Genomic DNA, 27912 nt, shown 5'->3' on the forward strand with positions numbered 1-27912 from the left:
TATATTGCTGCCGACATCAGTGGGCAGGTCATGGAGGTGATCAAAAATTTTCACAGTATGCGTGTCTCGAGCAGTGGGGGCTAACTTGAAGACATGTATTCTTCGCATTTTAAACGTTTTAAATCGTGGTTGTCTCCTTCTAAAATTTACGCCTCTGGACGCTAGCGTGCAATCAGATAGAATACCAGCACAATTTTACTAATTCCAGCCACAACATAACTGTGATGCGACCCTTTTTGCTTTGCTTGACAGTAACAACAATTGCTAAGATTTTACTTACCTCAAACGAATATGAGACAAGCCTTAATAGACTACTGAGGTCTGATTCCGAAAAAAAGTGAATATTTTATGCCCACACCTCAAGTCAAGTACGCGGGTGTTGTTTCATTTCGCCCTATTAAGGAACGTGGCCTTCGTGTGTTGCAGCTCGGAAGTGCATCCAACCTGCTAAGCTGCCGTGGTAAGGTTTTCTGCTGTGTGCACAAGTTCCGTTGAGTGGACATTGATATTGTAGTGTAACAGAGTTTTTTGTGTGCTATTGTTTGTCTGTGCATGTGATACTTTTTTTCGATATGAGTGGATCGGGAAGTAGGTTGCATGAAAACCCACTATCGCAACTGTAAAAAAATATAACTGTTATTCGCATATATTCAGGAACTTGTCCTACATTATGTATGAAAGATGTTCCATAAAATTATATTTTATTAGCTGTCCTTCAAGACAGTAACAAACATACGATCACGCACTTGAACAAAAAATATAAAGAAAGAAGACGTGATCCCGACGAATGGCACCAGTGCGTGAGGCATGCTTCGATTGACACCACACTGCTAGTTGCGATTATGATGAATGTCTGCGCACATGACCAAGGATCGCACGGGCAGGCTGCAGAGTCTGTTTGGTTGAAGTCCTTAGGCTTGCCGGCGATGACGAGCAGTCGTCTGGAAAGCAGAGGATCCGCTGTGATTCGTGCCCCTAGAAAAAAAAAGAGCAAAATGATAAGAGGAACAAATACATGTATTTCCTAATTTAACACGTGTTATGTACAAGTAAAAAAACGGTTAACTTATGTTCACGTTATGAGCATCAAGTTGTCTGAATTTACGGAGCTCTCACCTGCGCCGCCTCCCGAAATATTATTAAGGTTTTGCGGTGGAAAACTAAACATTTATTGTCCATGAATAAATCTTCATATGGTTAATTTCGCGTCACTCTAAATCTTTGCGGTCTTTCGTATACGAAAAGGTGAAGTTAACAGTTGCCACCAGACAAGGAGGAGAAGGAGGAGGAAAGGAAGGAGAAGGAGGTTAGCAGATGCTGCCTTGTACTTACAAACAAGACAATGGAGCCACGCACAGTAAACAACAACGCGTAAACAGCGTTAAAATCCCGGAAGTACCGATTATTGCGTTCAGTTATCGACCGCTCCCCGCCACGGCGGTGTAGTGGCTAAGGTAGTCGGCTGCTGACCCGCATTTCGCGGGATTGAATTCTGGCTGCCGCAGGCTGCATTTTCGATAGAGGTGAAAATGTTGTAGGCCCTTGTGCTCACATTTGAATGCATGTTACAAAACTCCAGGTGGTCAAAACTGCCGAAACCCTCCACTACGGCGTCTGTAATAAGCATATGGTGGTTCTGGGCCACACTTTTTAATCAACAAACATATCAATGAAATATTGAGCGCCATCTATCAAGGGTGCCTATTGAATTTGAAGAGACACCTAACATTCTAAGTAAAGCACACACGTACGCTCTTCAACAGGCGGTGTGCCTAATCACACACATTGCCTGGTGCCATGTTGGAAAATTATTACAATTGCAGTTTCAGTACAAATTTCTCAGTAATATAAGAAACATTTTCGCCGACGCGCTTTGTCTTACAATTTTGCTCTCATTGTATTCCACTCAAAGCTTGTTCAGCTCACCTAAAACCACGTAGCATAGTAAGCTGACAAAAAAAACGTTGTTTTTCAATGCGGAAGCCCAAGCACCATGTCATATTACGGGCAGTATGATTTCAGGCTTAAATAACAACAACAGAATATCAAGAGAATGAATTCAGCAAGCAGCACGAACGAAACCTGTGGTAATATGTACATCTCACATTTAAGAGGGGGCGTTCCCGTTACTGTTATATGTTTCGGTGTTTGAGAAATACAAAGATAGCACGGTACGGGGCAGAAACGACAAAAAAAGCACCTTCAACAAGTAGAAACCTATCGCAAATTGCTGCAGATCTGAAAGTCATGACGGCACTTCGCAGACGCCTCAGATGTGTAATGATGCAGTAAACGTCTTGAAACCGGTCCGTTGATTCTGTTCTAGAGGCGGAACACGTTCCTAATTTAGTTCTGGTACTGCTTGCACAGTGACCGTGCCGAGCAGACTATCTCTGAGCGGAAACTGCAGATCTGGAAGTTACTGTACTCGTACACAAAATAGGTGCTGCATACATTTACGGGCTTTGGTTATTTGCCTGTTACTTTTAACCCTCCTAACCACTTATGGCTTTTTGGGGCGCTAATTTGAACGGGAGACTTACTTTTCCTCGTGGTGTATATAGGCTGTGAGCATTTAGGCTCAATATCAGTCGGCTTTTGTTGATTGAAATCAGTCGCATATTTAATTTTTTTCCTACTTTTTCTTTAACTTGAGAAACTCAATGGGTTCGGGTAATATCGAGGCCGTTCACAACGTTGCAAAACGACCACAAACGCGGGAAAACAAGCAGCAACAGCTGCTGCTTCAAGGAGGTCCAAAACTTCAACCATCTCAACAGAGCTTCCGGCCACCGACGTACAGTGGCGCCACGGTACCTGAAAGTTGCGAATAGGAAAGGGGTGAGAAATGAAAGTGCGGGTGAGAAGGAGAGATGCAAAGGAGAGGAGGATAGAAGTGAGGGCCAATCTTAGCATAGCTGTGTGCATTAGAATATTGGAAAGGGGGGGAAGGCTAGTGAGCGTAAGGAGTGATGTGATGAGAGAGAAAGGATAAGATAACGCAACTTCGTCACAAATAAAGGTTGCTTTTTTTCCCCTTAGACGCCAAGCTGAATGCACGTTCACAACAACAACGCGCGCTTGCCAGTGAACGCCGACGTCACCCAAGGGTAAACGAATCACTGCTTCGCACTGTTCACAGGTTTCACATTAAAGCAGCCCTGCACCACTTTTTCAAGGAGCTATGCAATGAATTCACAAAAGGAGCTTATTGCCTCCCGAATTCACCACTGAAAAAGTATTAAGAATTCGTCCAGTAAAAGCCGAGTTTCAATCATTTGTCGCATGCTGCAATTGCATTCTGTGTTTTCCCGTCCCAAGGAAAGCATCAGAGGCTAAGCAGGCAAGAATGGCACGGAAAAAAAAGTTATGTCACTGGCGCCTCGTGACCTTCCACATTTTCTCTCTCTCTTTCTTTTATTTCTATACGCGGCTTTTCAGTGAGATCGTCGGCGCGCGCGTTAAAAAGTCGCACTCTCTCGCGGTCGCCAGGCTAACGACCAAGTGTACCACGCTTAAGTTCCAATGGCTCACACAATGACTGGAATTTCAGTGACCAGTGATTTTAGAGCTCGTATCATCATTTTTCGAGATATCAGAAAACAGCTTTTAGCTGACTTGAAAATTGTGATTTCTAGGCCACACGCTGCACTATATTTGGCTCGTGTTTTTTCAGGAGCCTCGACTATTGATCGGCTACGCTTTTTGACCATGCTCAAAAGTGATTGATTGATTTGTGGGGTTTAACGTCCCAAAACCACCATATGATTATGAGAGACGCCGTAGTGGAGGGCTCCGGAAATTTCGACCACCTGGGGTTCTTTAACGTGCACCCAAATCTGAGCACACAGGCCTACAACATTTCCGCCTCCATCGGAAATGCACCCGCCACAGCCGGGATTTGAACCCGCGACCTGCGGGTCAGTAGCTGAGTACCTTAGCCACTAGACCACCGCGGCGGGGCTGCTCAAAAGTGCTGCTGGGCCACTCGATGTGCAATTGCAAATATATATATATATATATATATATATATATATATATATATATATAGATAGTCCAGTCTTTGTAAGCAAGGAGGTTATTACAGCCGAGAAGAAAAAATATCAGAAAGGTAGGGAGGTTAACTAGATTAAGTCCAGCTTGCTACCCCACACACGAAAGAGGGGAATGAGAGAGGAAAAGAACGAAAGAGGAGGGGGAGATACGCATTGCACATAACATAAACACCGACCACACAGCTCAAGTTTCACAGGCTATCACACAGTTACAGTAATACAGCCAATGTTACAATTACTTTAATCAGCTGAAATAGTAGCGCAGAAACGTAACACAAACCTGAAACTGCAAGATAGTTGATGGCGTGTACACCACAGTGAACAAGTATTTCGCTTTTATGGCATGCAAAACAGCTATTTGTTAAACCGTTAAGGCATGAAACACCATATTTATCATCACGATCTATTGCACCATTATGATACCAATCTGATGCGTTATGGTACATTATAGTACATCATGATACAATGCTCAAAAGTCAGAAAACTGATGTATTGGTTCAGTAAACCAACTTTAAAATGAAGATTGTACATTCTTTTTATAGATAGAGGCATTCTATGCCTTATTTGAGGGTTCCTCTGTAAATTTTGGCTACTGATGTCTCGCCACTTATGACAACTAACAGGCAACGATTAAATTTTTTATGGTCACAAAATTGAAATGTTTCTATTACCTTGTTTTGGCTATGACGACTTCAGTGACGTATTCCTCTGGCGAACGGAGCGAGTTCAAGTTTCGTCTCTTCGAGTCTTACGATGGCCTTCTGCACTGTAGGTATATCCATATGGTTTGGACAACACACCAAAGAGTGAATGCAGCTGCGTGCACGAGTGGGCACCACGAACTCACACACACGCGCGGCCACCGGAACACACAAGCACTGCGGCGGACGCCCACTTGCGTTCGCACACACAGAACTTCACGGCGAGTTAAACGTATCATCCCGGTCGGCACTGCGCATGTCGGGAAAGGACTGGCTGCTGCCTGCCGTCTCGGTCATTCTCCTTTCTTTGAGCCTGTTGCGCTTGCGGTCCGAGTTGGGCGTCTCTGATAGCATGCGATGCAGCTTCTGTTTCCGCATGAAGGAGCCCGCGTTGGGTGACGTCCTCTGGCGGGGGCTGGGCACGCTCAGGCTTGAACCCAGGGCCTGCTTTTTTCGGGCCTGCGTTGGGAATCGGTTTACAAGACAAATTACCGACGGTGACCGGTAATACCTTGATGATCGGTAGTTATATCCGAGAAACAGCAATATGTACGGTGTCCCAGCATACCATACCTTACTTGTTGAGCGACGGTTCATGTTTTTGCTGACTCTTGCTACGATACGCGCTTACATTTGGTAAGACACATAGATTGTTATGCAGTTATAGCAGTGAATCACAGTACGTAGAACGTCAACAAGAGCGCATGCTTCAGCTGCATCTGAAGCCAAATATTCCGGCTAACATGCACTATGATCCGCAGCACATTTTACTCTGCTCTTTGTCCAGGCTTCTATATCGCACTACAAAAGAAGCTCATCGTAGTGGCTTGTCGGGGAAGTGGATTTGAAGGTATTGTTCCGTGCGAGAAAGACTTACCTGCACGAGCCCATAGACGAAAGCGGCAAGCGTGCTCCTCGTACTGGGATTCCTGTTCATGGAGCGTGCGCGTGCGATCTTCTTGCCCAGCACAAAATACGTCTCCATGGTGCCCTTGCCTTTGACTTGTACGAGGCCCCGGCACTGGACGCTGTAGCCGTGCTCTTCGAGCAGCTGCGCCGTGGCCCGCGGCACCTGGATGTGGTCGAGGGCTCCCGTAGAGTCCATGCGGCTAGCCTCGTTCACGGTGTTGCCCCAGATGTCGTACACAGGCTTGCGGGCTCCGATGACGCCACCAACTAACGGACCATGGCTGATTCCTGAATACGCGAGAGAAGTGGCGGTAGCGTTAAAGACGCGAGTTTAGCGAATTCACCAGCAGTAGATCTACTCGCCTGCACTTCTTGGTGCGAACTATATATAGCGTCGGAACAGCACAAAGCTAATAAGGTGCACATGCAGTGGTCGTCGGATACTGTTTCCTTCATTACCTCCCTTTTAAAAATACCTTGAGCCCAGACAAGCAAATATGTTTCATATCTCTATCTGTCGATGTAGTCATCGATATCCATGCTTAGTTTTTCACCTTGGCATTGCTATGATCGAGGAACAATAATTGATATCGCACTCCTAGAAAACCTCATATGGAAGCTGTCGTGCAGTTTAGACTTAAGTGCGCGTTGCGCAGCCCCCGACAGACGAACGTTTATTTATTTGTACTGTTCATACTACCACTTTTTCTAAGTCTATATTTCCCGGAAGTCACTCGACGTGGGTTAATCCTAACCAGAGCTAGGGTTTGCGTATTACCTAAAGTTAGTTCGGGAGTTTCAAGCTCAATAAAAGCATGAAAACAATTCAAAGAGTGAAAGTAACTTTTTAACATGAAGCAGTAAACCCACAGATCGGGCCTTTCCTGATGGCATGAATGTTGGTTAACAACAATTTTCGGTACCTATAGACTCCTAATAATCAACACTGAAACTGACCAGGTTTATGCATACGATAGTACACACAGTATTGCACGCGCGCTTCCAATATCGAGACGCAATCCTTTTTTTTTTTTGATACTCTGGCAATTTGTACCCCTCGTCAATATCTATATTATCACTCAATTTCCGCAATCGGGAATTCCTGTTCTTATAGTACATGTCGTGAAATTAAAAAAAAATATTTAGTTAATGTAAAGCAGTAGACTCGAACTAAAGTGGGTACCTTCATTGCTAGCGGATTCACTTTTCGTTCAAGAGTATCTCACCTACGCGCAGCTTGAAGTTGTTGAAGGAATGCTTATTGACATCTTCAAGTGCTTCTTTCATCGAAATAGCGAAGTCCACAAGCGCTGTTAGGTGGACCCACGATGCAAGGTTCTGTGAGAAAAAGACAGTTTGTAGCTTAAGAAAACTTGTATGGAAACAGCAAGCTAAAGCTCTATTCTATATCATATAAACGAAGATTACATACGTGGTAATAAGTAACCTCACTATTGGACCCCTAAATACATGTTCGTCAACTGTATGAAACGGCAAGAAATGCGACAATACACAAATTATATAGAATTGTCCCGCTCAGGAAGTTGCCTTTAAATGTCATATGGATGGAGTTCATATTCATACCTTAGTTAGATATTGTACTATCTCATCTGATAGAAAAAATTGTTGTCGGGTATCCTGAAAAAAGTCAGCGAGAAATACTGAAAAATATTTTACAAACACTAATTTCAGGCTGTTCAATTTGATAACTGAAAACAAATGAAGGTCCCAGATATCACCACAACCGTAGCTCTTCGCTTCGTCTAAGATTATTGTAGTTTCTTGCATGAGAGTGTCAAACTCAAACTTCATTGTACAAAAAGGCGAAACTTCGCCTGCGCGAAAACGAAAAAATAAAATTAAGCGCTCAAATATACGTAAGAACGAAACCAGTCAAAGGAAATCAAGCAATTTTAAGACACCCATAAAATGCTCACACTGACATAGGCCAGATTCGCAATGTTGAGATCAAGAGGGTGCGAGCACTCTCAGAATACGAGTACCTGGTCTTTAGGGTTCAGTCCAGAAGCTGCCATGTAGGTGCTGCTGATTGTCTTGATCTTCTCCAGACATTGAAACCTTTCGTCATCAAGCAGCTGATGGTTCAGGACGAAAATGTTTACATGTCAATACATTTTGCGCTTTAACAACCAGCTTTACATGATGGAGTAAGTATCATATTAACACAGTATAATGTTTATTCTTTTCTTAATAGTAAAGGTTTTGATAACTGCGCATTGCAGTATATGTAGTAAGGACACTTAGGAAGCAACAACTGAACACTAATATTTCCTTATTGAGGGGTGGTTGTTCATTACATAATTGTCAAATAAATCGAAAGTATGTTCAATTTTTTTTGCGTAGAGGAAGTGACACACACGCCTTTTACTTTTTACTCTCAAATTGAGTAGGGTTGATATGAACTGGTATGTATTTGCGATTATATTCAAAGTCATAGTCGTCATGTGTTTTGCTGTGTGACAATGTGTTCATTGAGTGCTTATCTAAGAAATGTTTGAATAATATTGTCTGCAGTACCTGTGTGTGCTACATGCTCTTTATAATGCAGCAGTAATCGTAGAATTAGCTTTTTCAAAATTAGGAGTTCCGCTGGCTGAGTCGTCACGCTGATTACTGAGGGACAGTTAGCGCCGTTCTCAAGTTATGCTGTGAACAAAATAAAAGGAGTGTGAGGGCTGAAGGTCAGAAAGACTAGGAAATGGGATCTAGGAAATGGCGAAATGCTTCATTATGAGATTCTACGAGAAATATAGATGTGAATTGAAAGCAATTATTCTTCATTTTTTCCCGAATAAGGACTTCCTGATGTTAAACTAAAATAGTAAAATGCAGCTTGGAAGCTGATATCCAAGAAGCTTGATGGGTTCCGCAATAAGGCAACATTTCCTGTCAGTTTCTTACCTGGTCAAAGTCAAATATTATTTCGTTGAGCAGCCTGATGCACTCAACACCATTGTTGATGTCTTCCGAGTAAAAGTTTGCGAAGTTTGGTATGGAGGCGAACAACACTCCGCAACAGACATATGACTGTGCATAGAGCTCCTGCAAGACCAATAGGAGGTATAGTAAACAGGTGACATTTCATTGCGCTAGCAATTATATGAACAGGCTCGGCTGCTTATGGCCATCGCCACCGCCTCCATCGTTATTCACGTATATATATATATATATATATATATATATATATATATATATCGAGAGAGAGAGAGAGAGAGAGAGAAGGATTTGCCGGCCTCCTCTTTCTGCGAAGCGAACATCACCTTTACGGCCGGGGTCGTCTGCGCACGCGCTTATCTTGTGAGCGAACAAGAGGGGGGTGGGCGGTAATAGTTGCCACAATATCGCCACAAGGATCAGCGCGTGGCTCTTGCCAGCACAGCAGGCGGGGCTTCTACGGACTACGCTCTCAACGACGACAACAACAACAGAAAAATGGTACCGAAATTCTACCTGGAGAGACCGTACACATACAGATGCGCTCTACACGTAACAAACTGTCACCAGTAGCGACACGCGACATACAGCCCTTGGTACCAGCACGCGCTGCCCACGCGAGCCGCTTCTCATCAAGCCCGTCACTACGCACGAGCCTTGCTGTGGTCATCTACTGTGGCCGCGCCACAGAGAGCTTGGTTACTTAGCAAGCGCATGTTTACTACAATTATTATTACTGCAAAAATGCTGGCCATGCTTCGTAAAGTATTCCAATATGTTGCTATCGCATTCATTGATTTGGACTTCTGGTGAAACTGTGACTTTTTACTTATATAGTTTATTTTTTTCCAAATTTAAACTAATAAATATGCAATGGTGGGAAAAAAGCAAAAAAAACTTGAGCTCAGCCAGGTAAAGGAAAACGATCAATAGTTGATCGCAACGCATAGTTGGTTTAACATAAAATTAACGTGAAGAAACTATTCATGGTTACGAAACGATGCACAAGAAGGAATGGATGTCAGAATAATATTTTCTTATAAAGTCGTAGTTTTTTGAAGGACAATTAAACAGAAACATGCACAAATGGCCTTGTGACGAACAGAATATATGATCAAAGAAAAGATAGTCGAGAAAAAAAAACCGGTAAAAAGTCGTGCCCACACATTCGTATTTCAGACCTATTCAAAGTCAACCCAAGCGTATGGTGTTGATTAAGCTAAACTTGAAAAAAGGGTTTCTTACTAAGAACGCTAACTGCGCTACTATACGATTGAATGCAACTACATGCTTTTAATGCTTCAGCGTATACGGTATTAGGCATTGGGTAATTTCATAAGGAACATACGGCACATTTATGCAAAGTGAGAACTAAGTATACTACGTTGAAGCTAGCGTTTAAATGAACTGCATTAATTGACCGTCGAACTTGCCACGGCACTGCTTTCATACTTGCCTTACGGCAATCAGTGCATATAAAATTAATAATAACATTTGATCTCAGCGTGTACCGACATGTGCAATCATATCTACATCAGCTCTTGTAAAAGCGTTTCCGCATTTCGTTCTTGCTCTTTTTTGAATGCCGTGTTTTATCGACGCTCGTACTTTTATTCTTGCCATTCGCAGCTAGCTACTTAAATTTAACGCTCCCGGGGCAACGGTGTTATTTTTCGCATTAACTCACCTCGTTTTTCCGGTCGTGAGTAAGAAAATAGGTTGCAACATGGTCGGGAAGAACGTTGCGCAGCAGTTGCGTGTTGTAACTGCATATTTCGCGCATGCTCTGAAGGTTAGACTGAGCTTGGCGCTTCCACAGGAAGTCCAGTCTTGAGGTAACTTCAGTCTGCGAAAAGAAAATTAGATACATACATACATACATACATACATACATACATACATACATACATACATACATACGTACGTACGTGCATACATACATACATACATGCATACATACATACATACATACATACATACATACATACATACATACATACATACATACATACACACACACACATACATACACACACACACATACATACATACATACATACATACATACATACATACATACATACATACATACATACATACATACATACATACATACATACATACATACATACATACAAACATACATACACACACACACGTACGTACGTACGTACATACATACATACATACACACACACACGTACGTACGTACATACATACACACACGTACGTACGTACATACATACATACATACATACATACATACCTACATACATACATACATACATACATACATACATACATACATACATACATACATACATACATACATACATACATGCATACATACATACATACATACATACATACATACATACATACATACATACATACATACATACATACATACATACATACATACATACATACATACATACATACATACATCATTGCACACACGCCCTCTTCATTCCATGAAATATGTTTCGTCAGCTATAAAACTTCCAGTTTCAAAAGTTATCAACTTTCATAGAGAACACTTTTATGAGATCACAACACGGGCCGCGTGCGCCGTAGTTGTCTTCCACCGCCTGTGTCCGTAATAAGAAAAATAAGAAAATGGAAAAGAAGAAAAAGAAACTAATTAAAAAGAAGACACCAAGAACGCAATGGGATTCGAACAGGGTCTCCTCCGTATACTAGCCCGGCATTTTACTACTGACTAACGGCAGCGCTTGGCACTATTTTGTAAAGTGGCCTAAGGCAGACTTGATGTAGGGAAAGGAATCGCGTTAATATGAGTAATAAAGAGTTTTAGAACAGCCAAGGAACACAGAGGTGTCACACAATGCGAATTACTCAACAAGTGGGTCGTCGAATGTTTTGACCCTATAGCGTTAGGCTGCTGGGAGCCAGTCATAACACACTATATTTTTTTATTGCACTCATCATTTAGGCTCTGTCAGGTACTGAACTGTCTGATATTATTCTGATGTAATGTATGGCGTATAGCATAATACGAAAAATTGCTGATAACTAACCAGTCTGCAGTGGTAGACAACGATGTAGAAAAATACAGCGATCAAGATAGGCATACGGTCCTCCACTGAAACAATGCTGAAAAATATAGAAACTATGTTAGTCGACAACAATCATAGATAATGGCGAAACTGACAGAATTCAATGAGGCAATGCAAAATTTTCGCGCAGCTCAGTTCGCCATATTTGTCTAGTATGAAATAGCGACCCCTGCATCTGGGGCCGAAGCACGGCCACACACATTATTTTTAATTTTAGTGGCAGTGCCTAGTACATCCAGTTAATTCATATTTAATTCTATAAGAGCAATTCATATGACCTAAAGCTATTATAGTGTGTCATGTCAGCATCTCTACTGAAAGCATGCGGAAATTTCTGCTAAGGCAGACGAAGTCCCGACAGGACGCAATAAGGCAGATCTTTCCTCATTGATTAAAGTTTTGTTTGTTTACTGAAGCAAGCATTTCGAAATTACAAAGAGAGGCATGAAATATAATACGTTTGACTACGAAACAGTACGCGTCTTAGAAAAGATGTAAACGGGGTTCGTAGCACCCATTCTGCACTGTTACAAACATAGCCCGCATCAGTACCGTTTGAACAGATTTCTAGAAGCTAGGAATAGATGCTTACACGTTGTAGCCCTTGTGAGACCTTCGGAACACGTCGGGAAAAAACACTTTCACGAGCAGTATGTCTGTAACCGCCATGGCGGTAAGCATAGCGACCTTTATAAGGTAGTTAAGCTTGATGAAGGCAGAACAGGCAACCATGTACAACATCCAAGAAAATACGTAGTACTGAAATAGACAGAGAGAAACATTGTATAAATATTACACATGTGCTTAGTTTCACAAGATAATACGCAACACAAAATACATGCGTGTCTCAAAGCACGACACAAGTGATTAAATGCTTATAGATGACAAGGTATAAGAAATGCTGCTACTAATCTTTAAGCCAAGTAAACAGAGTGGACGACTGATCCAGCTAGTGGGTCATGTGCCTTTCTTCACGTCATCCTTGTTTTCTTCCATGCAGTATACTCAGATCACGAAGACATAACGTCATGATTTATTACTCTTACATATTTTTATTTGGCGCGAAGCTCCTAAAGTCGCTGGTGTTCATTCCTTGTGTCTCGTTTTGGCACGTGATCGCCTAGTTCTATGACTCACTCAGCAGCTGCGGACGGACGGACGGACGGACGGACGGACGGACGGACGGACGGACGGACGGACGGACGGACGGACGGACAGACAGACAGACAGACAGACAGACAGACAGACAGACAGACAGACAGACAGACAGACAGACAGACAGAAGGATGGGTGGGCGGACACTTCGCCTTACTCATCATCATTCACTGCGTGGATATGCAGCGATTTTTTTGTTTACGAAGACACGACGGAACTGTCGTAAGTTCTAAGCTATTATCTCTATAATAGCTGAGCAGCACAGTTGTTGTCCACCTCAACTTTTAATTACAATCTGCGAACAATGTTGAAAGATGATGCATCTATCTTTTACTGTAGCTGTGCATCAAGTAAAAACAAGTAAATGGCATGAAACAAGGCAGAATGACATACCTGAGGATAGCAGCACAAAGAACTTTCCGAAGGCTCATTGCGACATTGATCCGTTGAATTGCTGGACTGGCGGTCACAGACAAACTAAAAAACACATAAACATGCTTTTGAAAAAGCAGTAAGGGCTGTTGAAATACTGCTAGACAGTAAATATATTTACGCAAGTAAAGAATATTGAAGCAATAATTTTCAGTTCGAATTGTGTAAAAATCAATAAAAGTATACACATAGTAATATTTTTTTTTCGTTGGCCATGAAGTCGGCGCAAGCATCGCAATGTTGCTAGCTCGAACAATAAATGCAGCTTGGGCTGGTGCATTTTCTCACTAAAACCTATCGTAAAATTATTCTATTCGCTTGTTGATACCTTCGAAAACCATATGAAGTTGGTACTAAGGCTGATAAGAATCAATAATTACGCAGAAATGACTGGGATAATGTGTGGGAAGCTTTACGCGACAGACGTATCTCTGTAATTTCACCAATTTTCCAATCGTGAAAAATCTTTTGAAGTTTTAAGAATGGTGCCGCGAAGACCTTGGTAAAAACAAAATCTTTTTTTTTATATGGGCAGTTATGCACTTGAGGTGCGTATATAGGTTGATTATACTGTGGGGCTGGTAGCCCTTTCATCTTCTAACCCCATACCACTCTCTCTCACTCTTCTCATTGTAACATTCCTTGATATGCTACTCTGTAAATTTTTATATCATAACTTTAATCCTCCCTTTTTTTCTGCGCTCATTACTGCACATGCCTTTCTCACTCCTCACTATATTTGCAATGCTTTGCTATGTTACGCCTTCAGTTCGCGAGAGGCAATGACGCAACGCAAGGCGAGGAAAACAAGAGGACATGAAATAATGCCACAAGGACTTCAATGTGCACTAGTCCCTTTTCAGGCTTTATTTTCCTTTCATTCTGTAATTTCCTTCCGCATATTATGAACCGACTATCCCTACGACAATCTTTATTAAGCCTTCACTTTTAAAACATTTTCATTCGCGCTTTGATCAAAATGATCACAATAGAGTTAAACATTTTATCGAAATAACACGTTGTGTTTTACTTATACACCATAGTACTTGTGGGGCTACCTAGAGTAAATATACAACGCAGATAATAATGCCTTAAGACCAAACACCTTCTGTGGCTTACCATGGTGCCAGTGGAAGCAATGTACATGACGAGGATCGTAGAACAAATAACAATATTCCTCCAGAAGCACTGTTCTTCCAAAAGTTTTGAAACCTTCACAAGGTTGCTTGGAGACCAGCGACACTCGCTACCCACTGCAGCCACAAGAACGACTGCCAGGAGGCTTGACACTACAGAGTACGACACGGTCATGAATAACGACCTGAAAAAAAAAGACATTATCACTCCTATGTAGAACATACACCAAGATTTTTTGTCATTTTTTGAGACCAATGATAATACAAAATGATGAGTAAAGCAAACTTACTTTGGAAGCATAACTGCTTGGCAAATGATTATGAAGATCCATGTGATGAAGGCACAAGTCATGTTCGAACGAAACACGGTGTCGTGAACTTGATGTTGTTGAAACTAGATAAAGCAAACAAAACGAGTTTATTTAGCACACTCTAAAACGATAATATGTTCGAACAAAACCACTTTCTACAACTAACGAAAACGTCTTGCGAGTATATATCTACAGTCACGCTGAAAATGAGTCGCAATGCACTGCCTATGGTCAAACAAGCCACACGCCTTCACCCCGACACCAACAAACATACAATCCGTATTCGTAATTAAGTAAACGAAACAGCGGTTAGTCAACTAATTTGATCATATACATCGTGTTCTAATTCATATTGAGCGCAACTGCACATACGCGTGCATAAATGCACATTCATGTAGTGACGCAGCCAATGTGTTAGCTAGAACTTGAGAGTCTTCTATTCAAATTTGGCATGCAATGTACTCTTGATCCCCCAAAGCTGTAGAATTTATTTTAAATTCGGACTCAAAAATGCATGAAATCAATATTGGGCAGAAAATTCACCCTTGGGGCAAAATAAGAGCCTTCTCTCTCGAAATTCAAGTTTGGACAGCAAGCCACAGCCCGCGCTTTAGGATTTTCCCGTTTCGCGGCATGCGCCTAACAGTGTGTTCCCATACCAGCTTCAAAAAAAGTAATATAATGGCCTCACATCCTTATCACCAAATGTGTTTTAGCACGTGAATCATGAAATATACAAAAAATGAATAAGGCACTCATCGGTCAAGAGACAACTATTTTCTGCTATCAATTCACCTACCTTGCGTTCAGTCATTTTTTTTTCTGCATATCAACGAGCGTCCTGTGTCGTTTATTGTAACCTGCATTTACATTTTGCTGCACCTTTGTATGAATATCTTACAGTTACCTAGATTGAATTTGTCTTACAAAAAATGTAGCCGTGGTCGTCCCTTCCTACCCACCTTTTACCAACTTTTATTTTTATATCACTGCACATCAATGTCTGTTCTTGAGCCACAGGTTCATTTAGAAGATTGATCGGGGCATTCGCCCGTAGCACACCTGGTTTTCCGTGAGATTGCACTTGAAGGAGAGCGTGAAGAGATTGACGTTCTCCCTGCACATCTTCTTGTTGCTCTCAACTTCAATTTCATGGTCGATGATCTCGTCCACATCTTCGCTCACCGTCGACGACAACGTCACGGCTGGCTGGTGCTGACCACCTGACTGCTCGTGCCACTTCTGGCTCCTGCGAACCGAGGAACCGCGCGAGTCCTGCCTGGATGGGCGTCGATCAATATCACACGTCGCCGGCTCTGTGCCCTGCGGCAGCGTTGCCTCGCCATCTTCCAAGGTCTCGTCGTCAGCGAAAGCGACGAGGGACTCAAGCTGCGTGTACAAAAGGGTCGAAGGTGGTTGATTTCATTTACTTGCCCTAAGCGGCCCTATTAGTTAAGTGCATATATAGACATGGTGAGTTGCGGGTGCTCGAAGAACAGCAGCAAACGTTTTGAAATCAACAGAAGAGATCACCGTTTATAGAATATCTTACATACATGAGTGCCGCCACCCTCGACTGTTCAAAAGATGTTTTATTAATCTTGCGAATCATGACGACGCATTTGCTTAGGATGACTTAAGGGCGACATCGATTATTGTTTTTTTCTCAGTCGGTTGTTGTACCGATGACCCTCATGCGATAGCTTACTGCCCCTCAAGTGGTTGTGTCAGTGCCTGCGAGGTTGGGCCACCTTTGACTAAGCGAAGATGTTATACGATGAGGTCATCACGTGATGCCCCATCAAGTGACAGCATAGCAACATGATGGAGGAGTCACTAGTATTGGCGAAATGTAACACCATCACGACGTCATACGTAGCTGCTGATGTTTTCTTTTTTTTTCATTAGTTGTGTTGACGACGATGGTCACTTCTCACGTTTAACGAGACATCTAAGGCCAAGGATTTGATAAATATGGCCAATAAACATCAAATGCACAATCGAAATTGCTTTCATGCACACTCGCCTATAGCAGTACTATTCTTTTAGTTAAAAAAAAATTAGAAAACGGCAAGGCTGCAGGCCAACATGGTGGCACCGAAACCCATCCTTGAAATTTTTTATTAAAAATACCATGAACTATAGGTGGCTCCATGTGCCACTGACGATGGAGGCCGGCGGAGGGGAGGGGGGTAAAGTAACCTGCTAGCATAGCGACTGATACGCACGACCCTTGCCGTATCGCCGGAACACAACAAATCAGCTGCAATGAATTTTATATCCTTATCATCATCATCATCATCATCATCATCATCATCATCATCATCATCATCATCATCATCATCATCGGCCTGACTACGTCCACTGCAGGACAAAGGCATCTCCCATGTTCCACCAGTTAATCCGGTCCTGTGCTTGCTGCTGCCAATTTATACCCGCAAACTTCTTAATCTCGTCTACCCACCTAACCTTCTGTCTCCCCCTAACCCGCTTCCCTTCTCTGGGAATCCAGTTAGTTACCCTTAATGACCAGCGGTTATCCTGTCTACGCGCTACATGCCCGGCCCATGTCCATTTCCTTTTCTTTATTTCAACTATGATATCCTTAACCCCCGTTTGTCCCCTAATCCACTCTGCTCTCTTCTCGTCTCTTAAGGTTACACCTACCATTTTTATTTCCATTGCTCGCTGCGTCGTCTTCAATTTAAGCTGAACCCTCTTTGTAAGTCTCCAGGTTTCTGCTCCGTAGCTAAACCAGCAAGATACAGCTGTTATATACCTTCCTCTTGAGGGATAGTGGCAATCTACCTGTCATAATTTGAGAGTGCTTGCCGAATGTACTCCACCCCATTCTTATTCTTCTAGTTACTTCAATCACGTGGTTAGGCTCTGCGGTTATTACCTGCCCTAAGTAGGCATAGTCTTTTACAACTTCAAGTGCACTATTACCTATCTCGAAGCGCTGCTCCTTTCCGAGGTTGTTGTACATTACTTTCGTTTTCTGCAGATTAATTTTAAGACCCACCTTTCTGCTCTCCTTGTCTAACTCCGTATTCATGAGTTGCAATTCGTCCCCTGAGTTACTCAGCAATGCAATGTCATCGGTGAAGCGCAGGTTACTAAGGTATTCTTCATTAACTCATATCCCTAACTGTTCCCATTCTAGGCTTCTTAAAACCTCCTGCAAGCACGCGGTAAATAGCATTGGGGAGATTGTGTCCCCCTGCCTTACACCCTTCTTGATTGGTATTCCGTTGCTTTCTTTATGAAGCACTATGGTAGCAGTTGATCCCCTGTAGATTTCTTCCAGAATGTTTATATATACTTCATCTACGCCCTGATTCCGCAGTGTCTGCATGACGGCTGATATTTCTACTGAATCAAATGCCTTCTCGTAATCTATGAAGGCTATGTATAGTGCTTGGTTATACTCTGAACATTCTTCTAGTACCTGATTGATATAGTATGGATGTGGTCAATTGTTGAGTAGCCTGTTCGAAATCCTGCTTGTTCCTTTGGTTGAATGAATTCTAATGTTTTCTTTACTCTGTTAGCAATTACCGTTGTAAATAGCTTGTATACTACAGAGAGCAAGCTGATGGACCTGTAATTCTTCAAGTCCTTGTCATCTCCTTTCTTATGTATTAAGATGATGTTAGCGTTCTTCCAAGACTCTGGTACCCTTCCCGTGAGGAGACACCTCGTAAACAGGGTGGCTAGTTTTTCTAACACAATCTGTCCTCCATCTTTCAGCAGATCTGATGTTAACTGATCCTCACCAGCAGCTTTGCCTCTTTGCATGCTCTCCAAAGCTTTTCTGACTTCTTCTATCATTACTGGTGGGGTGTCATCTGGGTTGCTGCTAGTTCTTATAGTATTAAGGTCGTGGTTGTCTCGGCTACTGTACAGCTCTCTGTAAAACTCCTCCGCTATTTTAACTATCCTATCCATATTGGTAGTTATTTGGCCTTCTTTGTCCCTTAGTGCATACATCCGACTTTTGCCTATCTCAAGTTTCCTCTTCACTGCTTTGACGCTTCCTCCGTTTTTCAGAGCATGTTCAATTTTCTCCATGTTATACCTTCTTACATCGCATACTTTACGCCTATTAATCAACTTTGAAAGATCTGCCAGTTCTATTTTGTCTGTTGTACTTGACACTTTCATGCTTTGACGCTTTTTAATTAGGTTCTTCGTTTCCTGAGAAAGCTTGCCAGTGTCCTGTCTAACTACCCTGCCTCCAACTTCCACTGCACTCTCCGTAATGATACTCGTTATCCTTATCCTTATCAAATGTTTCCCAAATCGTGGTAACTGCTTAAGTTCGTTAACATTTTTTTCTTCTTTTGCTGCGCGTCGAAAGGTTATATTTTAGCTCAGTGACTTTGCATCAACGACCCCCACCGCGTTGGTCTATTGGATAAGGTACTCGGCTGCTGACCCGCAGGTCGCGGGATCGAATAGCGGCGGCGGTGGCTGCATTTCCGATGGAGATCGAAATGTTGTGGGCCTGTGTGCTCAGATTTGGGTGCACGTTAAAGAACCCCAGGTGGTCGAAATTTCTGGAGCCCTCCACTACGGCGTCTCTCATAATCATATGGTTGTGGTTTTGAGACGTTAAACTCCACACATCATTCAATCAATTGCATCAACGACGAGTTGCGAAATAGGCTGCATGTTGCGAACAACTGCGTTAACAGAACGGGCGTAAGAAATGAATGCCACTCTGAAATAAGTACCGCGCCTGCGTGATGGATTTGCCGTGATAATAGCCTGCTATGTAGTAACGCCATCACTGCATCATTCTGAACGCTATGATAGTTTATGAACTGTCATGATGGTGAGATTACTTGTGCTGTTGAAACGCGTAGTCACTTCAACGATTGATTGGTTGATATTGTGGGGTTTAACGTCCCAAAACCACCATATGATTATGAGAGACGCCGTAGTGGAGGACATTTCAACGAACGAGACACATCTTCGCGGAGTTCGCAGATTGGCTGTGACCCCAGTCACAGCCAGACAAAACAATGGCCGTGCTCAGGTATTAGTTCTCCGCAGCTTACGTCCCTCGGAAGCTCGAAACGGGGTTCGCCGCTCCGCAGCTTGCAACGGTGTTTTCTAAAATAATGAATGCATGTCCTTATACAAACAATGAAGAATTCGACGTTGCGAAAATTCGTCAACAGCATCGTTCAGACGGCACAAGTGAACTTTGTTTTGTAACATAGAGGCGCCAGTTGTGGCCACGCCTAAGCGTTTTTTCGCTCCATGCGGCACTACCTAAAACACAGAATAAGCGTTGATTACAACGCACCAGAAAAATGTATTTTTATTTTAATGTCAGCCCTACTGTACATTATATCACGTCAATGTGGCTTCGGGTGCACTCAGTGAAAGCGTGATCATAAATAAATAATAACGTCAGGATGTGTTCTCCCCAGTACTGTAGCTTTACCTACGCCTATATGCTCTTCCATGTATACGCCACACAGCACTTCAGGAATTTGAGATGCAGATTCGCAGCCCTACTAAGCAACCGTCAACTAGGGAAGGCACCCGATTTCGGATGGCGGGTCCCCCTCTACGCCAACACTCTCACTGTGCAACATTTGCACGCCGACACTATCGCCATCGGATGTCACTTACTGCAGCTGTGATAAGTTGGCGCTATCGCACTCGAAGCCTGCATGCTGAAAAGACACCGCGGTCTTGCATTTAGGAGTTATATCGCGGTGGCGAAGACTCACAATAAATATTCGGGGAGCCTATAGCTTCGCTTTTAGGAGTTGAAAGTGACAGCGACATCCTGTTCTTGGTGCGTACTTGAAACACGTATTGCATGAAATCTCTTAGATTTTGCTATGCACCTACTGCATTGCCTTGAAGGAATATGTGCTACAGCATTTGTGTCTTTTGTAGCACGCTATTGGCTTTCAACCACGGAGCCATTATAATATTCACATTTTATGACAACCGTTGGCAACGGACGGTTGTTGTACCACGCATCGTCAGTGCAATACTTCATGTTGCATTGTGAAGCATGTATACGTGACGCGTGTATTTTGTGATCCATGAAAGCTACTTTCACTGCATTTTCAAGCAGAGGATGTTGTTTTCATTGTTTTCGCAAGCAGATGCATTGCCGTGTGTTAGAACGTTGGCTTGACAGGCGAATGATCCGTGTTCAATCCCCACTTGGGACATGAACAACCATGGTTTGCTTTCCGCAGGCAGTCTTATCGTTCATTTATTAGCATCGTTCTCGATTTTCCGGTCACGCACAGGATTACGATTTTTCGCTCACAACTAACGACGTGGACACCGACGCCGGATTTTTTGGCCAAACGAGCTCTCTGACGCTATCGCGTTATTAACACAACGCGAAAGCACGTGCCGCATCATCATCGAACCGAATCACGGCGCACCGCGTATTCTACCGACCACGGAGTTTTCGAGAACAGAGAGAGAGATATGGTATGAAGGGAGGCAAGGAGGGTAACCAGAGAGCAAGTGTCAGTTTTGCTACCCTGCACTGCAGAAGGAGAAATGGGAGAAAAAAAGTAAGGAACAGGCAAGGAGAGAAAGAGGGACGGAAGCGAAAACACATAAGCATGCTAAAACAGAGTACGCTCAAACAACCGAAGCGCTCTTGTTACGGCAGAAAAGTGGAGAGGTGGGTGAGCTGGAAGTGGTGCATTCTTGAAAACGTTTCAGTGCGAACGAGACAGATCACAAGAAAAAGGACACAAACAAGCGGTTGTTTGTACGTGTACTCTTCTTTGTGATCCGTCTTGTTCACGCTGAAAAATTTTTAATAATCTCTCGTTACTGTCGCGATGCACTACTTCACTTCACCACTCCAAGACGGCGACCCTCTCCGAGATGGCTGTGACAGAAAGGAGTTGTGACAGACATGAAGCTCGTTTGTAAATTCTCGCGCTTGTCTGACGGTAGTGCTATGAATGGAGCACCCGGCACATATTTTCGCGCATCGAGAGGTCACGGGTTCATCTCCTAAGCCATCAAAAGCACCGAAACATTAGCTCGGTCGTCTTCACGTGGGCTTTTTGCATATCTTACATCTTGAAACGACGCTGCTGAAGTCTCGATGGTCCCCAGCATAAAACACTTTCTTGATAAAGCAAAACAATAGAACGTCAGGCCTCAGCGTTACAGCTTCGTATGAAGCAGTCTTCATAAAGGAAGCTGTAGACTTCCTTATGGCCCCTACTGCAACTACTGCTGCGAGGTACTCACTAAGTCGTAAATCATCGTAATTTTCCGCAGTATATACGGGGTATACGCAGTATATACTCTCTGAGAAAATACGAGCACGTACTTAACAGCACTCTCTCGATGCTGTTGCTGGCGATGAGGAATGTACTTCTTGAGGATATCTTAAAAATGGGTCGGGTCAAATACACCTTGTTTTTTTGTCTTACTTTTTTCATCCTTTGCGATAGTTGAAACAGCCATCGGTGGCGGTGGACGACATCACCAGTAATGTTGGCCGTTGATGAGAGCTCATAATCATTTTAGTGTTGAAGGCACAGCAGGTTAGAGGTCAGGTTAGTGGCAGTTTACACACATCTTTTTTTTTCTCGTAATGTGACGTACACGCGCATTGCGTTACCGCGCAGATAACAAATTGATTTCAGAACACGGTGTTTCACTTATTAAAACAGGCCTAACCCTATCGGCCTCGAACCAGAGAACATGAGTACGCAAACAACCGGCTGCACGACCTTGGAAAGGTCCTATCAGCGGCGTATAAACAACGACCTCACGGTCAACGTTGCTGGAATAAACTCAGTTTGAAAGCTCCACCGCAGAGGCGCTCTGCGTGGCGGCCACGAGAACTAGTGGCGCTGCAGTACAATTTGGCTCTAGCGACGTGGCGGCGACGTGCAAGCGGCTACCGCGAATCAACGTTTACAGATTTAGAGCTTTTAAAGACGATAGTCCTTCTTGAGGTACTTCGACGCAAAAATTTTGGTCTGCCTGTCTATCTGTAGTGCTGCTTGTACATTGTACATTTCTCTCTTTGTCCACCGTAACGATACTCCAAATAACCCCAAGCAATATCCTAAACGGCTAACCCCATCCGCAGCGACAACCAATTTCGCTTAAGTTTTAGCGTTCATACGTGTGCGATTCTTGATTAAAAAGCAAATATTCCGCATATATGACGCACCATAACAACACGTCTATATTTTGTATGTGTGTCTTCATACTAGAGAAGGCACATATATGTAATTCTAAGGACCGTGGCGTTTATCTCACAGCGCAGATAATGCAACGCGATGCTCAAAAAGGAAAGTGTTTCTAATGCTTTGCAAAGACGTCATGGTGGTGGCACCTGCCCATCGCTTCGCATTCTACTCCTTATCGCCTCCAAGACGAGCACGCACGCCTTCCTTTGTTTTCGAAGATAACTGCCAGATGGCGCTCGTGTCTAACGTGCCTCGATGCGCTCGTTCGCCTTCGCGGCACGGATCGAGACTCTCTAATGCAGCGCTTCCACAATACAATTCACCAATGTTCTCGCGCAGAACATCAAATAAACGTTTTGTTCACCCTCTCCACACGCGAGACTGTCATCTTTTGACGACATTTGCAGTCAAGCATGCAGATGCGGGGCCATTTTTTAAAATCAGCTATTTAGAATATGTTTATAGATCTATAAACGTTGCCGCGAATGGTGTGCTGTATTGCCACATCCCTTCTCGTACTGTTTTTGGCACTGCGTAGTTTCTTGTACGAAAATGCGATTGTCATGTGTGATTAGAAAAAAGTGGTTAACATTTTAGAGTATGAGGCGCAGCGAGGAGAAGCAGATTTATCTACATTGAGATACGCGAACTAGCTTTGCGCCAGGCTCAAACAGAGGCGACCGGAATGACGACTGCACTTCACGCAACTTGTTCATTCTTTTGTTTTTTTATTCGTTAATTTATTTTCTGTGCAAACGCGCTCACACAGTGGCATTTTCCAACACAAAAGCTGCTATAAGCATCCTGAGAACCTCGTATATGCCGCCTCCGACCTTTTTCGCCCAGCGGTGAAGATCTAGCACACGAACGATCGTATGGAAATTTACTGTCCAGCCTTGCGCGTTACGCGTCAGAGATCATATTGCAGTGAAAATAAAATTTTATTATTATTATTATTATTATTATTATTATTATTATTATTGTTGTTGTTGTTGTTGTTGTTGTTGTTGTTGTTGTTGTTGTTGTTCTGCAATAGCAATTGGCGGATATGGCAGAGTTGACGCCGTTGTTTATTATGTATAATGTGTGATAACAAATACACAACAGTCACAAACACAACAATTACGAAACTTGGAGGATGCCTGGACTTCACCTTCAAGAGTAGCGCGCAATAGCCTAACCGGACCTTGTGTGATTCAGCTTCTCAATTACTAGCCTAGCTTTGGTCTCGGTGTATGCCTCAACAATGCCGTGAGTTAGAAGTGTGGCAGCTTGGGCTAGTTGGTATGGCATGATGTTAGTTATAGCGCGAGAACAAAACGACAACACAGAGACAAGAAGGACACGAAAGACACGAGCACTTTAACTCGCTCATGTCTCGTGTCTTTAGCGCTCGTGTCTTTTGTGTCCTTCTTGTCTCTGTGTCGTCGTTTTGTTCTCGCGGTGTAACTATCGTAGTGCCGTGAGGGAACGAACGACTGTGCGTGCAACACTGGCCGTTTCAAACTATCGTAGTATGTCCACTGCAAGTACAGTTGCGAAGTGCCCACTGCGTCATAATTGTTCCTTTTGTGAATCGGCGAAGGGGCCTTTTCACGTATGTAACGCAACACGTGAACATAATCTTGAGCACCCTGTAATGGCTGGGACTTTGTAACACTCACTCCTTGCGTAGTTCACATGTTAAGATGCCTGACGAGATTCTACGCTTCAACCACCTTATATTGCGTGTATTGAAGAAATTACTTCTACCACATGACCAAAAGAACTGTAAACATTAGTTCTCGCTTTTTTGGCTGTACACACTAATAATGAGAACTTTTAGAACATGAAACTCATATTGTTTTTTTTTTGTTTCCGAGTCAGTTTTGACCATTGGCGTGCCTCTCTCTGGTATAACACCTGATTGCAACGCAGAGAGCTTGGGATCGATTCTCACTCGTACTGAAGTTTTTTTTTTTTTATTGGCAGGTTTCTTCATTTCTTTTTCTTTGTCGTGGACAAGATAATGTCTCGTCACTCACAACCAGAGGCGCTGACAGCTACGCCAACACCAGCATTTCTGAGAAATGAGCTCGTTAAAGCCATGGAGTTCAAATAATATACAACGATCAAAAATTTTGAATATAGATATAGGTGAAGAGACAGTCGTTTATCCTACAACTAAGTTTGAGAGCATGATCAAAGCACACACTGAAAGGTAGGTCAAACCTCCAACTAAATTAACCCGGGAGAGTGACTATATGATCGAAACAATTCAAGACCATGTTACTACAGTAGTACTTTTAAATCAGGCATAGTAAAGTCTTTCGAAGGTCCCCAAGAAAGACTATCGTCTTTCTTGGGGACCTTCGACGCAAAAATTTTGGTCTGTTCCAACACTTTGCTAAGACGAGACGGTGGTGGCCCCTACCCGTCGCCTTGCGTTCTACACCTTATCACCTCTGAGACGGGCGCGCACACCCGTCTCAGGGGCACGCACTTCGTTTTCCGAAAAAACTGCCATATGGCGCTCATGTCTCACATGTGACATGATTTTATGTGCTCGTTCGCCTCCGCTGCACGCTCGAGGCACCCTAACGCAGCGCCTCCAGAATACCATTCCCCAATTTTCTTGCGCAGAACATCAAATAAATTTTTTGTTCAACATTTTTACACGCAAGACCATCATCTTTAGACGACATTTGCAGATTAACATGCAGATACGGGGCCAGTTTTTTTTCTCTCTCGTTCAGTTGCGTGATACTTCTGAATGCCCACACGCCAGCTACGCGATACTGCGGTGCTTTATATGACACACTTTAGACAGAGCCACTTGTTCTCGTCCAAAGAAAGAGCACGAGTGTTTGTCTGATTTAGGCGCGAAATTCTACAGATTTTTTTTTTCATGCCGTATTGCCTTGTTTTATTCTGGTGTCATTTTTCACACACTGATCCGTAGAATTTCAATAAGGAGCACCTTTGTGCTCTCAATGCCATGCTGGTATGACCAAGGAATTTAGTTTGAGGCAGCAATTTCCTTTGAGACCGTATAAGAAGATGACATCGCAGAAACAAAACAGCATCACGAAATCGCTCTGACGGACGACATCACTCGCTTGCTTCGAGAGCGCAATGGGCGACACACCTCCTCTCCGAAATATGGTTGTCACGGCAACGCGTTTTTATGAGGCGGTCCACAAACTGCTTTTGCCGTTCAAGGCAACTGCAATGTATGCACCCGATGATTCTCAAGAGCTGTATCCAGATAAGGAAACGGAGACAGCATTCAACTAGTGATTGGCATTGACGCTTCGAAAAGTCAACTAAATACAACCAGGATTCCTCTACTTCACGCACCCCACGCAGGAACTTTGTCAAACCACATGCACTTGGGACACATCCGTGCACAATAGAGGCACATTCATGAATTTAGAGACCAGGTACAACGTACCATCCCGGTGTTGAAAGAGTATTCATGCAGAGTTGGATAGCAGATAGCTAAGCTATACTTCACTGTAGAAGTCGTGAAGAGATCACCCTGTGTTGCGCGGCTCATGCTACCACATAGAATGGTTGATTCACTATCCAAGGAATCATGATGATGTCATAATTACTTCCTACTTCTTGAATGTAATTATTTTGCCCCTGTTAATTTTTTTTTACTTACCATAAAATTAAGCATCGTGTTTACTGTACTCGTTGACTATATTGCACTGGGAAGGCCAAAAGCATTAAAAGAAGGAAGTTTCTGCTTCTTACGATGCACCACCACAAAACATGAAAAAGCACAGCCGGCTCACTCACGTTCTTGAAAGGTATCTCGGGCGTCCAGTCGGCTGCGACATCGTCGTCTCCAGTGCCGACAGTGCTGTTGGTGCTAGCGCTGGAGCGGTGCTCGCCGGTTGCGGCGCCGCCATTGGCGCCGTTGCTCATTGGTAGGCTGACGGTGCTCTGACGGTCTTCAGGATTGCTCCGCCGTTTCCGCCGCTTGTAACCCTGCCCAAGAAAGAGAGCGATAATTTTTTGCAGGATAGTCCTAAAGATACTTACGAAAATGCTGAGTATTCTATGATGAAGAAAGTATTTCAGTAGGGTTCAAAGTAACCAATTCGAAATGTTTTCGGAGTATAAATTACTCGCAAGAAGCATGTCGTAATATTAAATTGTAAATAACCACGCAATGGACACTTCCATGTCGAATCCTCAATGTACAATGAAGACCACAAGAATTGACGTTTCGGCATTTTGTGCTAGCTGTAAATTAACAAGCGAGACAATACGCTCGCTTGCTCGCTGTTATTTCAAGCTAGGCTGTTTTAGAGAGATAGCAGGAAGTTTAACAAAAATAGCATGTCCCATCAAGTTCTATCACTTCTAAGCTTCCTTTTAGTATTTAACCCACGCAACTTCGCCAACTACAAGTTTTTGTGGTTAATCCTACCACTCTCTGCTCTACTTTCTTGCTAGATGACTGACGAATTTGTGCGAAATACAGAAATGAACATTGTTCTCAATCATGCAGAAAAAATTAAAAAAACAAGTGCGACCTATAAAGGTAGAAAGAAGATCAAGATGAGAGACTATTCAGATTTTTGGTTCGTGGTTATCGCGCTCTTCAGCGAAGTATACAGGAACGCCAGAAAAAAGAAGAGAGACATTGTAACACAGAAAGTGGTTTGCTAATCTTCCACTTCATCTGTTTTTGGTCTTTTTTCACGTTCTATGACAGACAAAGGACTAAGCATAACCATTTGAACAAACAATCAGCTCACGATTGTATAAATAGGCGAAAGTAAAGCTCAGGGGTTGAAATGTTTTCGCTCGCAGTTTAATGTTACAACGGAAGTAATTTTGCCTCACTGCCAGACAAATGCCGCCGATTCTTTGTGCCAGTATTATTAAGCAAAAAACACCGCGCTACTGCTTCTTAGCTTTGATGTCCGGAAAACGTTGTGCAATATCCTATTATAAAGATAGACG

At 43.1% G+C, this 27912-nt stretch overlaps 1 protein-coding gene across 4 annotated transcripts in view; it reads right to left on the minus strand.

The window, feature by feature from the left end:
- Nucleotides 1–684: 684 nt before the first annotated feature.
- LOC119170587 (adenylate cyclase type 8) overlaps nucleotides 685–27912 on the minus strand; it is a 634357-nt gene continuing 607129 nt past the window's right edge. For all 4 annotated transcript variants that reach the window (XM_075887054.1, XM_075887053.1, XM_075887056.1 and 1 more), the window contains exons 11-24: nucleotides 26737–26928; nucleotides 15797–16123; nucleotides 14714–14817; nucleotides 14407–14608; nucleotides 13249–13332; nucleotides 12293–12459; nucleotides 11662–11737; nucleotides 10308–10466; nucleotides 8588–8728; nucleotides 7669–7761; nucleotides 6892–7003; nucleotides 5634–5953; nucleotides 4727–5215; nucleotides 685–975 (exon numbers count right to left, since the gene is read on the minus strand). In XM_075887054.1, coding sequence (XP_075743169.1) covers nucleotides 4973–5215; nucleotides 5634–5953; nucleotides 6892–7003; nucleotides 7669–7761; nucleotides 8588–8728; nucleotides 10308–10466; nucleotides 11662–11737; nucleotides 12293–12459; nucleotides 13249–13332; nucleotides 14407–14608; nucleotides 14714–14817; nucleotides 15797–16123; nucleotides 26737–26928 — 2220 coding nt within the window. In that variant the 3' untranslated portion in view covers nucleotides 685–975; nucleotides 4727–4972. The remainder of the gene's footprint in view (nucleotides 976–4726; nucleotides 5216–5633; nucleotides 5954–6891; nucleotides 7004–7668; nucleotides 7762–8587; nucleotides 8729–10307; nucleotides 10467–11661; nucleotides 11738–12292; nucleotides 12460–13248; nucleotides 13333–14406; nucleotides 14609–14713; nucleotides 14818–15796; nucleotides 16124–26736; nucleotides 26929–27912) is intronic.

Source organism: Rhipicephalus microplus, chromosome 2 (genome assembly GCF_043290135.1).
Source record: "Rhipicephalus microplus isolate Deutch F79 chromosome 2, USDA_Rmic, whole genome shotgun sequence".
NCBI classification, from domain to species: Eukaryota; Metazoa; Arthropoda; class Arachnida; order Ixodida; family Ixodidae; genus Rhipicephalus; species Rhipicephalus microplus.